The following is a 12772-nucleotide window of genomic DNA, read 5'->3' as shown; positions in this document are numbered from 1 at the left end:
CCGGAAAGGTTAAGATTCTGAACGTTTTCTCCTGCACAGGATGGTACCGTGTTAGCCTATAAAATAAACACTGTTTCAAAGTTAAAAAAAGTGATAATATCTAACTGATCTTATCAGAGAATTGTGCAATCATTGAGGTCGTAATAATAATAATAATAATATTAATAATAATTATAATAAAAAATACCAATATGTTTAATACAGTTTTTTTTAATTATTATTATGAAGAACACTCCAGTGGTCCTTTGAAAAGTATCAAAATTACATATATATATATATACATATATATACATATATATATATATATATATGTATTCCTCAAAATCGTATCTGTTTTGCATTGCTGGCCTCTCTGGCAGCCAAGGGGTTAACTCCTTCACTATCACGAGTTACTTAAATATATGACTGAGGCCATTGTCTTCACCAATTACTTTTTGTGGATTTTACCTTGGGTTTGGAAAGTCCTTAGCTGACATCTTTACATGTATTGAAATATGTTGGCAACGGTAAGTAAAACCACTGTAGCCTTTTCTTGCAGACATACTTCGATGGTATCATAATGCATGCAGTCAGTGAAAATGCCGCTCTGGATTGGTTTAGAAGTACACTCTTGCACATTGGCGTTGTATGTCATCAGTGTATTTTGGCTGGAAGTGAGAACGGTGTTATTTCAGGTCTTCTGGCAGATATACTGGCCTTTTCATTATGTTTTTCTTTTTACGTATTGATTCAAATTTTCCAAACCATGGTTTCAAATCCGCATCCCAGGGCATTTCCTCTAGTCCCCGACTTCCAGGGTAAAATCAACATTTATAATAATCTCTAGGAAGCATGACTTAGAGAAACAACAAAGCCCGACTTCACGATGTCTCCGTTATTGAAGTTGGCGAGACTCAGACAGATATTTATTACATTGCCAGCCATCTTAAATACTACGTGAGTAATGAGTATTGTGGAAACATCTCAGATTGCAGAGCATGTGTGTCTGCCTCTTCTTATTGACTAGATCTTTGGTATTCAATTCTATATTTCAAAGTAATCAAGTCCCCACATTACCCAGTCACGGGACCAGTGACTGGAGGCTGCAGCTCCTTCTAGAGAGGACATAGCCAGGTATAACAGCTCTGGAAGGAATATGGCCAGTTCAAAGAGAAAATGTTGCAAAGCATGCTGGGCCATATTTACTAAGTGGTGCTAAGTCATAAGACACCTTATGGCCCGCATTACATTCTTACAGTCCCCTAAGGTGTCGTATTGCTTAGCAGCACTGAGTAAACATGGTGCTTTACTTTGTTCTAGTCCAGGAGTGGCCAACTCCAGTCCGCAACGACTACTGAGCTACTGATTGAGCCATCAGTGCAGAAGCAGAGATATCCTTAAAACCTGACCTGTTGGTGGCCCTTGAGGACTGGAGTTGGCCACCCTTGTCCCAGTCCCACCCTTTTCCTTTGTGAACAGTCAATATAGATAGGAAGCTTCTTCTGTTCTGACTTACCAGGAGATCCTGGACAATATAGTACTTTCCTCAATTTGTTCTCTTTCTCAGACACACTTTGGCGCCTATTTGTCAAAGTCTCTAGGCTGCAAATGTAGAAAGAACAAACTGTGGAAAACATAGCAGTAGAGTAATTGAAGAAAGGGAAACCCATAAAAGGCACTGGGGTTTATTTGTTTGATAAATCTAGTGCATTTTTGGCACTGATTTTGCCCCAGCTTTGCTTATATGTAGAATACCAGAAGACTTTGATAAACAGACCCCTATCCATCTTCCTCTCTTCTACTCAACATGCGGATTACTCTCCTCTCCTCTGGTTTCCCCTTGTCTCCTCTTCTCATAATAGCCCAGCTAAACATTAAAGGAGAAAATCATGGGGTGAATATATTTGTAATGTTTTTCATTGTTTTTTATATATATATATATAGAATTAAAGCAGGGGGTCACCAGAGCTGAACGCCATTAATTTCAGCTCCTGGGACCCTGTACTTCCAGAGGACTTACCTCCGAAGCAGGTGGTGGTAGCCACTCCGACTGAGCAAGCAAGGCTTTAATGTTTAAAGCTCCCACGTCACATGGGCCAATAGGAAGCTGCACCAATGACATCATGGCTTCCTATTGGTCCTCAGGGCAGTAAATCTTTGAAGAGTGTACATTTTGTGAATACTGGTAGCCGAGAGCGGCTATTGGCACCTAGTTCGGAGGTAACCCCTGCTTAAATTTTATATTTAAAAAAAAGCTATTTGCAAAAAAAATCCACCGGTTTGGATTGCCGCTTTAATAAGGAGATGATTAATGTAGTGTTCAGTAAACATTTTGATGAACAACCCTTTAGCTTCCCCTCATGGATTATTCTGCCAGTAGGGAAATGTTACCTTGTCCTCTTTCCAACTTGGGGATTAAATGTTTCACTCATTTTAGAAGTTTAGGATTTAAAAAAAAAAAATTCTTACAGTATATAGTGCTGTCAATGTATACTGCACAGTACGTTTTTACAGGCGTAATGAACCTCAATGAGTTTACAATCTAATGTTGTGTGCCTGAGGCACAGGCAGATATTATGACTTGTTAGTTCTCATATGGTAAGTTGATACTGGGATTCAAACAGGATTGACCAGTCTCAGTGGCAATTTTTTGTATTATTAAGCTACACTTGCAGCTTGTGTGGGAGGACAGAGGCATAGAGATGGTAAATATTAGCACCATTGCATTGTCACCTAAATGCTTACTTACAATCCATTGCTCTCATGCAGAGTGGGGAATGTATTGCCACTTTTGTCTATATATGGGGTGCGCAAACATTTCTGTCTGTGCCCCGTCTGCGCTCCCCCCCTGCTTGCGCCCCCTCCTTACCTTGTCTCCAGCGTCAAATGACACCGCAGGGTCACGTAACATCACATTGGCAACGTGACGTCACGGGACTCCGCGTTTCGACGAAGACAAGGTAAGGGAAGTTGCAGAAGCCTTGTGGGATCCCCCGGCATTTCATTTAAATGTCTTGGGAAGAGCACAGGGCCTCTGTAACCGCTGCGCTCCCCCCCGGAAAATCTACCGCCCCCTAGAGGGCGCACCCTCCAGTTTGTGCACCCCTGGTCTATATTGTTGGTAGAGGTAGAAGGAGCAATACGTGTTTGGATTTCAAGTATTGTTCACATAAAGAATTGTAAAGGTTCGGAAAAATGTACACACACTTTTGTATCTACAATGTAATGGAGAAGTGTCTTGTTGGTACATTAAATGTATCACAGCATGTAATGACTACATTTCACTGAGAAAAGTATGGATACTATAGTTTTAGATTATATTTTTGAAACCCTGGAAAGCACAAAGGAGAACATCGACCAAATGAGTATTGCTTCTAAGTATAAGTGTAGGGAAAGTGCCCTTTAAGTTAGGAACCCAGAAGAAGGCTAATGGAGTGCAGCAGGTCCCAAAGATGGGGAAATGGTTCACCACAGAGGGCCTAGAATGTCCATAATTTGGGAGGTGAGTCACATTGGAAGCTCAAAATAGTTGTGTTGACCTACAAATCCGCAGCAGAATGTCCAGTGAAAGCTTTGTTGTGCTACGTGGTGCCGTTTCTGAGATTTCGATGCTTCGGACATACAAACAAACAAACACTGACTGTGTGGGTGGGTTACTGACTTTACTGACTGACTGGGTGAGTGTGTTACTGGGTGGGTGGGGGAGACACTGTGTGGGTGAGTGGGTGGAGGGAGAAAGTGGGTGAAGGGAAACAGTGGGTGGAGGGAAACAGGTGGTGGGTGACTTACCTTGAGCGGGTGTGAAGTTGGCAGCTGGGGGGCGCGCAAGACTGCCGGGCTGTGACAGGAGGTGCGCGCAGGGTTGGCGCTTCCACTCCGTCCCAGGCTGGGAGGGGGGTGAGTGGCCAAGAATGGCGGTATTGGGCAGGAGGCGTGCGCGGGGGAAGGCTGGAGGCACGCGGGAGTGAAGGCTGGAGGCTCCCAGGTGATCGGTTCCCCCCCCTGTCCCCAGTGCTTTTTCCACCCCCCCTGTCCCAGTGAGGGGGGGTGATGGTGGAGAGGGGAGCTGGCGGGGAGGTGAGCTGTGGGTGAGGGGGGATGATGGGGGGAGAGCCGGCGGTGGGGTGGTGTTGGGGGGGTGGGGGTGGCTCACCAGCGCACGTTACCTCAGGTGGTGAGTAATCCGCACGGGATGAATCTGCACTGAGGTTATTTTCTGAGTGTGGCAGTTGGGTAGGCGTGGTCAGCGAACCACGCAGGCGAATGAGAGGCGTGCAGGGCCGGACCATGGGCCAATCAGATTGGCCAGAGGCGGAGTGACAGACCGACGGACCAATCAGATTGCCCAAAAGCACTGCAAACAAACAATGTTTTCAGTTATACACATATACATACATATATATATATATATATATATATATACATATATATATACAGTGTACGACAAACCTATACATTTGCTCGCCCCGGGCGAGTGGATTTAACCCCCGGGCGAGTAAATATTGGCCCAAGCAGCACACGTTTGGTACTAGGTGGCGAGTAGATTTTTTTTGTGTGGCGAGTAGATTTTTTGGTGATTTGTCAACCACTATATATATATATATATATATATATATATATATATATATATATGCGATTTACCAGATTGTAGTCCAGCAAGAAGAGACAGCACACAAGGAGTAAACTTCAGAAGTTGTATTGAAGATGTAGACACTCAGAAAACCAACGTTTCGGTTCCAGAAGCGGAACCTTCCTCAGGGCTGTGCAGTGTGAGAATGAACGTGAATCTAACTTATACCCCCACCAGTGCATACTAATCAATCAGGTGACCAATCAAATAAGCTCTCTTTGAACCACAAAAATCATCAGCTGTTAGTAAATGCAAGTCAACCAATCCATTAATGTAACTATATCACGTGACAAGAAACTCACATCCGATTCGCTCTTCTGTAGCCAAAGAGGTAATATAAGGCGGAGTATAAACAAATCCGCCCCCCTCCATCATAGGCTATTAGGCACACACCCTCAAGCAATGTAAACAAAGCACTGACTAATGTCAATAAGTATGCGCGAATCTTATGGGTCTGCGCATGCGCTAATGATCGCATCTCCTGTTGTCCTGACAACCCGCTGCGTGAACAGTACGCACATGCGCATAAGCATGTTCCAATGAGGAGGCGTAGTCGCAAGCCCGCCCCCCTCCGTTGTAGACTATTAGGCACACACCTATATATATATTTATATATATATATATATATATATATATATATATATATATATATATATATATATATATATATATATATACAGTATACAGAGTATAATATTCACACTAATATTATCTTAGACTAAAACAAAAATATAGACATAATATACTGTAGATACAACATAAATGTAGATTTTTGAGACGACAATAAATAATGTGTTCTTTGAATACATTGGTCCAAAACAAACTTGATTGATACAGCTTGTATTTTTAGTCATATTTAATGTAGTATAGACTATGATTTGTATTGCATATGCACTCTTTTGTTGTCAGCAACTTTAGCCTATTTTCTACTGAAGGTAAATGGCACAGGTAATATGTATTTGTAACCTCATAGTCAGTACTCAGCTACTGTATAGAAAGTCCTACATCACGTTACCTTTAATAAAAATAACATGTGCTTTCTAATGCAGATGTAAATTGAAAATATTTTTAGTTGGGGTGATATCTAGCATCGGTTTTGTAAGACTTTTTAAACATGTGTAATTTGTAAATGTAATGTCGTGTCTTGCAGTATAATGGATATAATGGGTGTTTGCAAGGGCCTATGGGTCCCCATGGTCGAGATGGTACTCCTGGAGCGAATGGAATCCCTGGGACGCCTGGAATTCCGGGACGGGACGGAGGGAGAGGAGAAAAAGGAGAATGTATGAGAGAGACCCTGGAAGAGTCCTGGACCCCCAACTTCAAGCAATGTGCATGGAGCTCACTGAACTATGGCATAGATCTTGGGAAAATCGCAGTAAGTGATATTGCACCCACACTAGTGCACCACCTTTTAAACCAGTTTGCAGCCAGAAGACTAATAAATAACCCCTTTATATCAAAATTGGTAGTAGTGATACTGAAACCACTTTCTGTATTCTTACCTACCGTTATACTTCCTCACAAGGACACTTTGATAAGGCAGAGGGTGGCCTAAAGAGCAGGAGGATTGACGATGTATTGTGTTTATGCACATTTCTATGTTCTATATATACTTTTCAGAAACATTGCGGAAGCATGTTCTTACTTGCTTATGACTGAAGTGTGTTCTTACTTAAACATGGCTGAAGTGTGTTCTTACTGAAACATGGCTGAGTCACGAACCAGCTGTGACGGTGCTTGTCTCCGATCAGGAAGCGGACCTGCAGGGCTGAGGTAGGGATGCAAATTAACCGACCAGGGCCCAGTGACAGAGTCCTGTTAAAGTATCTGTTGTCGGTAAGCAGGCAGGATGTCAGGGCTGGTGGCAGTGGTACAAAGTCCAGGCAACAGGCAAAGGGTCAGGGCAGGTGGCAGGCAGCGAGGTCAGGGTCACGGTCTGGAGTCAGCAACAGGGATTCCAAATGAACAGGCTAGCCTCTGGAACAGGGAAGCCACAGGGATGGTTCACGAACAAGGAAGGCTCAGCAACAGGCTAGGTACAGCAACAGGAAAAGGGAAAGCTCATGAACAAGGAAGGCTCAGCTACTAGAACCCAAGGTGGCTAGGAACACAGGGAAACTATACAGTGCTCAGGTAAGGGCTGGAAGTAACTGGCTGCTATTTAAGCCCTTGAACAGGTGCAGCCAATATAGCAGGCTGCCAGTAATCAAAATGTCCACAGCAGCCAGGTAAGGGTGGGTTCCAGCCAAAGCCTGGACTGGACTGGACTCCTTACACCAGCCTACAATTCTGCAACCACGCCTTGGTAGGTTGGATCTTATCTTCTTGTCACAGCAGAATCCAATCTTTTGGTATTTTATCTACACGTTATATAAGTTATGGTGAGTAAAAAGTGACAAAAATACCTCCACCGTACAGCAAATAAAATGATCACTTGTGACAACATTCACGTCTCAGACAGGTCTGCAACCCTGCTTTTCCCCATTATCTCCTAGCCTACATCGCTTCCATTGCAGCCAGGGATTCTGGGAAATGATATGCAAATTAGCGCAGTGTGTCACCTTTTGCTTCAAATATCTTTTAACATGGTACTGTATGTTATCTGACATTTTCAGTGATCATGCTATAGTGTATTGTGTACGGGAAAACCCCCCCATTAAAATCAAGCCCTAAATGCCTACTTACTAGACCATATATAAATTTCAGCCGTCAACCTTCAACAACAGAAGAGCTGCTGATTAGAGCCAACTGTAACACTAATCTACAATGTGTAAAGGTTTGCTGTCTTGCGCTCTGGAGTGTGCTGGCAAAGAGTCTTATCTCCAATAATAACTTGCCGTGAGGGGGTCTGTGTCAGGAGTCCGTGGCTAGCACCTAGGCCAGGCCCTGGATGTGGGGGAAAGTCGTCTCACCTCCTAGTTGTGAACTTCCCAATCCGCAGTGCAGTGTTGGCCGCAGCTGCAGTGATTGCAGCATCTCGCTGATGACGGCAATGGGTTCTCCCGTAGCCCTCGATCGCGTGCCTCCTGGACTGCAACGTAGAGTAATCAGAAGGGAAAAGTCCGGAGCCGCAACAGAAACGGCGGCAAAGCGCCACTTCGGCGTGGGAGGTTTCTTATGGAGATTACCGCCATTTGTATGTCTGAATAAAGCCATTTTTTCATTCCACTTTGGGTGCTGTTCTATTTTTTAATTTGCCACCGTTTCTGTTGCTCTTCTGGATTTTTCCCTTCTGTAACGCTAAACTAGCCTCAGTTACTTGCTTTAAATATATGTATACATGATTAGATTCCAACCTAACGTTTGGTTTGCATATAGCTGACATCCAAAATCAATACTGAATTCGGCACACTAAATGGGCACAATAAATCTCGCCTAAATCACCCTACGCAGCAAATGCAAATGATTGTCTATGGGGACATAGTATAGTGTATAATACAGCACCCCAAATTCACCACCGCAAACTTGACATGCTTTACAACCCGATGTGCCATTTTGTCTCATTATGTAACTACAACACACCATTATTGTGATATGTTAACAGAACTAGGTTGGTTATCCCTAGAGTCCAAGTGTATGGTACATTTTTCCTGACTAGCTTTCAATTACTCTGGTTACCCAATTATCTGAGGAGGCTTTTTACCTGTACTTTACACAGCACTTATAACCTAAGATCCACTTCCAGAAGGCTGTTTATAATCCCAAGGTTCAATAAAGAAACCACTCGCTTTTCCTTCCCAATTTACCAGAGTCTTTCAAATCTGCTCTATGTTTAAGATCTTTCAAGGCTCCTGCTGTTCCAGACTTTAAACATGTTTGTAATTGTCACATCTAATGATGTCCTCACCATATGCTGTACCGAGAACATACTTTAAAACGAGCGGTAACTCTCAATGTTTTTTTCTCCTGGTAAAATCTTTAATAAATATGTTATCAGAAAAGCAACATGCTATTTAATATGACAGCATCAGAAGAGGTGTTTGACAGCAACAGTGCTATACAATGGTATATTGAACAATTTAAAGATTTGAATATATCAACATGTGTGTGTGTTTCTTTTTACATGTTGCCTTGTCTTTCATTTTTACCCTGGACATACACAGAGCCGCTGACACTGAGAAATAGCCAGGATAGTTGTCCCAGTGGAGTAAAGGGTTCAGCCAACTGCAACCGCTTGGCATAACTTGTCCGGTACCATCCCCCATACTACCCAACACCCGCTTTCCCCCCCTGCTTAATTAACCAGCCTTGACCCAGGTCATGGCTGAAGTTGTGGACCCAAGACACTTTTTTTAAAGACAGTATTAATGTAAAATTAACCGTTATAGCCTACTAAGAACAGCAGATCGCTGAATGTTCTAAGTATATTTGACCATAGAGGGCGATGTTGGGTGTACTGCTGTGTTCTTTCCTCCGTTCATTGTTAACCCATAACGAGAGCAACACCGTATATCAACATGGGAAAGTGTTGTCTTCAGACTTACAGTTCCCAAGCAATTAAATATCGTTGAGACAATTATTAAAAGGTAGAGAAGATTTGAGGTGGTTGAATGCCATCATTTTATTATTGGAAATCCAATGTCTTCTGCCAAGCGGGACCGCCCTTTTATCTCAAAGTTTCTTATCAACGGCAAAACAGAAGGCTTTACTCTGCAACAAATGTCTTCAGTATCTGTACACGGCTTCAAAATGAATGGATGGGGAGGAATATGCACGTGCCAAGTTACACCCGGCAATATTCAAATATAGTTCTCTCTTTTTGTTTTGTTTTTCGAAGGAATGTACATTTACAAAGATGCGCTCTCACAGCGCACTGAGAGTCGTTTTCAGTGGGTCTCTCCGCCTCAAATGTAAGACGGCCTGCTGCCAGCGCTGGTATTTCACATTTAACGGAGCTGAATGTGCAGGGCCCCTTCCCATTGAAGCCATCATTTACTTAGATCAAGGCAGCGTGGAATTCAACTCCACAATTAACATTCACCGCACATCCACCGGTATGTATGAGAGGAGCCTGCAGGCATTAGACTTGCAGGGAGAGTTATCCTGTGTTTTTAAATTAGTATGAAAATAGGGCATATTGTCACCTATATACTCTGAAAGTATATTTTTCTACGTGCTACATGGCTTTTCCGATGCATTTTAGGCCCGTTGAAAGGTAGACGAGGGTAGCAGATAATGAGCGTTAGCACTTAGAACCAAGTAGGGAAAATGGGTATTATATCAAGTGTAAGTAATTTCTACACCAGGGGTGGCCAACTCCAGTCCTCAAGGGCCACAAGCAGGTTAGGTGTTCAGGATATCCCTGCTTCAGCACAGGTGGCTAAGGCAAAGGCTGAGCCACTGATTGAGCCACCTGTTCGGAAGCAGGCCTATCCTTAAAACCTGACCTGTAGGTGGCCCTTCAGGACTGGAGTTGACCACTGCTGATCTAGTCAGTCCCCATTACCATGTGGTGAACACGGTTTGGATCCATCCGTGTCTCGAGAGTCCTAATTTATGAGCGGAATGTAACGTTTGGCCGCAGCCAAGCCACTGCCGGCGCTCCGCCACATAGCACGTGGCCGCTGGGAAAACTCAGCGCTGGACATGCCACCTCTTCTTTACATTTCTTCATTGCCACCATCTTTAAATGCCCCAGCTGCCGTTCCGAATGTGAACGTGTCTGTTGTTATTGTGCCTACAAACCAGGACACAGTGCGTCCGCCGGACCGTCTCAGTGCGCCGGCTAACCAGGACACTCAGCACGTCCGCCACACCCTCTCAGTGTGCCTGCCAGATCCAGAGTCCGGCGGGTGTGTCTGAGAGGGTCCAGCGAGTGCACCGAGTGTTCTGGTTAGCGGGCTCATTCACAACTGGCACGTTCACATTCAGAGCGGCGGCCGGGACATGTAAAGATGGTGGCGATGAAGAAATGTCAAGAAGAAGTGGGAACATGTCCAGCAGTGAGATTTCCCAGTGGCGACTTGTGATGCGGCTGAGCGCCGGCAGCCAAACGTCCTAAACCGCTTTATGAGAGCCCAAAGTGCTACACATACATACATACGTACATACGGTACATACATACAGTACATACACATATATATATCCCCTCCAACCCACCTTGAAACAGAAAGGAGCACACCTGAGATAACTGGGAGAGGCCAATAGCATATGCAAATTATATTTCAATGACTCCTATTAGCATATCTCTCAGGCATCTCCGGGGTGCTCCTTTTTTCTCTTTCTGTGGCACCAACAAAATTGGTGCCACCGTTTATAAATCCTTTTATATGAAAGGTTTTCCAGCTAGTACGGGATGTAAATTCTAATTGTTGACCATAAAATTACAGGTTGTACATCTGTTTTTACCACATTCCCTGAGGGTTTCTCTTGATGCCAATTGCATAGTTTCTCTAGCTGCATAAACAATTTTAAGTTGAAAAGATACAGATACATTAAAACAAGTGGACCTGAACACACTACTATACAATTACTGGTAAAATGCTTTAATGGAACAGTTCCTCCCTATAGGCCCCGCTGTTTTAACATAGGTGAAAAGCAGAGAGTCTCTGGAGCTGAACTGCATGCATTCCCCAACCCCCTCCCCCCCTGGTTTCCGAGATACATACTGGGAACACTAGCGCCGGTACTTCCTGATTGTGTAAATTCCCCCTCTCTACGCAGGCTAATAGGAAGCTGCGTCGCCATTTTGTTTCCCCGGAGGGGGGAGGGGGTGGTGCTGATGCTACCTTTACAGGTACATATCTCTGTCATCAGAGGCCTGTAGTGGTGAGCTCAGCACCCGTGTGCGCTGCATTATTTAAACCTGATATGTACGGGTTGCCCCTGTTTTGCATACAATATGAGTATAACAGAACCTTTGTATCTCTTTCCTAGTGGAGGGACTGTGTGAAGGAATTAGCTCTGGACTAGTGGATATTGCGGTCTGGGTGGGTACTTGCGCTGACTATCCGAGAGGAGACGCTTCTACAGGATGGAATTCTGTGTCTCGGATCATTATTGAAGAGTTGCCAAAATAAAGTGTTTTTTTGTTGTTGTTTTTTTTTAACAAGCCTCTGTTTATATTGAAAAAAATGTTTTGCACATTTGTTTCTAGGTGCAGCAAATATTACCTCTATAGATCATTGAAAGTTAGCAGCCATGGAAATAAAATGGTTTTATATGTACTATATGAATATAAAAACATGAATCAGTGGTGCTTTTTTTTACGTACGTGTAACAATTTAAAATTACTTCAATCCATGTTAGCAATATCAATATATGTTGTTATTATCCGGATTAACTGTTTCAGTGACGAGGAGTGGCTTCCCATACACTGCAGGGGAATTAGACTTTATTTAGGGCCTCAGCTCTGGTCTCTGGAAGGGTTAATTATTAGCAAATACAGAATGACACATTACCTAGTTGTTACTGTGTGTTGCATCTTATTTTATATCTTCAAATAAATACTGATTCATTCCAGTCCATTGGAAATACTTTATCATGATGTTCTTGTTTTTTTTTTTAAATAAAAAAAATAGAAATTAAAATGTGGTTATGTTTTATTTGTCTAGATACATTTTACTTAAAGGTGCCAAATACTTCAAGTTGACGGCTCAACTGGGAAAACATTTTGTGACACAGGAATAGATTGGAGACAGAGGATGGGATCTGCAATCGTCTACTTAAAAAAAAACACAGTTTGGGGGATTTTATGTATGTATATTTCTAAATGTGTGCAGCACTTTACACAGTAGACTTTAGGGAGCTTACAATCAATCTGTGGTTATTCTTGAAGTATTTGTACGATTCTTGCAAAATTGGACTGTCGGTAAACCTGAACGTTTGGTAGTTTTAATATTACCAATTTAGAAAAAGTGCAGGGCCCAATCATTTTTTGTATTTTTTTTTATGGTTACCATTATTGATGTAACGTGGTTTATTCTTTATCACATTCAATTTATTCATGTCCCTGTTGGCGGAATGAATTTGCTATTTTTAACACTTTCTGCATTTCCTGGCAATTTCAATACTTGCGTTTCTCATACTGTGAAATACTTTGCATAACATTTGCTGTATTTCACACACCGCTCCCACAATTTCTTTCTCAGTAGAAAGTACGAGTTGAAGGCATTAGAAGGATAGAGTGCGGTTTATGTTAAACCGCGCTTGATTTCCTTG

The 12772-nt window shown here is 42.9% G+C and overlaps 1 protein-coding gene across 1 annotated transcript in view; it reads left to right on the top strand.

Annotated features, from left to right (window-relative positions):
* CTHRC1 (collagen triple helix repeat containing 1) overlaps window positions 1-12141 on the top strand; it is a 32140-nt gene extending 19999 nt beyond the window's left edge. The window contains exons 2-4 of the mRNA XM_075582559.1: window positions 5760-5987; window positions 9390-9606; window positions 11489-12141. Coding sequence (XP_075438674.1) covers window positions 5760-5987; window positions 9390-9606; window positions 11489-11631 — 588 coding nt within the window. The 3' untranslated portion in view covers window positions 11632-12141. The remainder of the gene's footprint in view (window positions 1-5759; window positions 5988-9389; window positions 9607-11488) is intronic.
* The last annotated feature ends 631 nt before the right edge of the window (window positions 12142-12772 follow it).

Source organism: Ascaphus truei, chromosome 2 (genome assembly GCF_040206685.1).
Source record: "Ascaphus truei isolate aAscTru1 chromosome 2, aAscTru1.hap1, whole genome shotgun sequence".
Classification (NCBI taxonomy): domain Eukaryota; kingdom Metazoa; phylum Chordata; class Amphibia; order Anura; family Ascaphidae; genus Ascaphus; species Ascaphus truei.
This window is presented reverse-complemented; position numbering and strand designations above follow the sequence as displayed.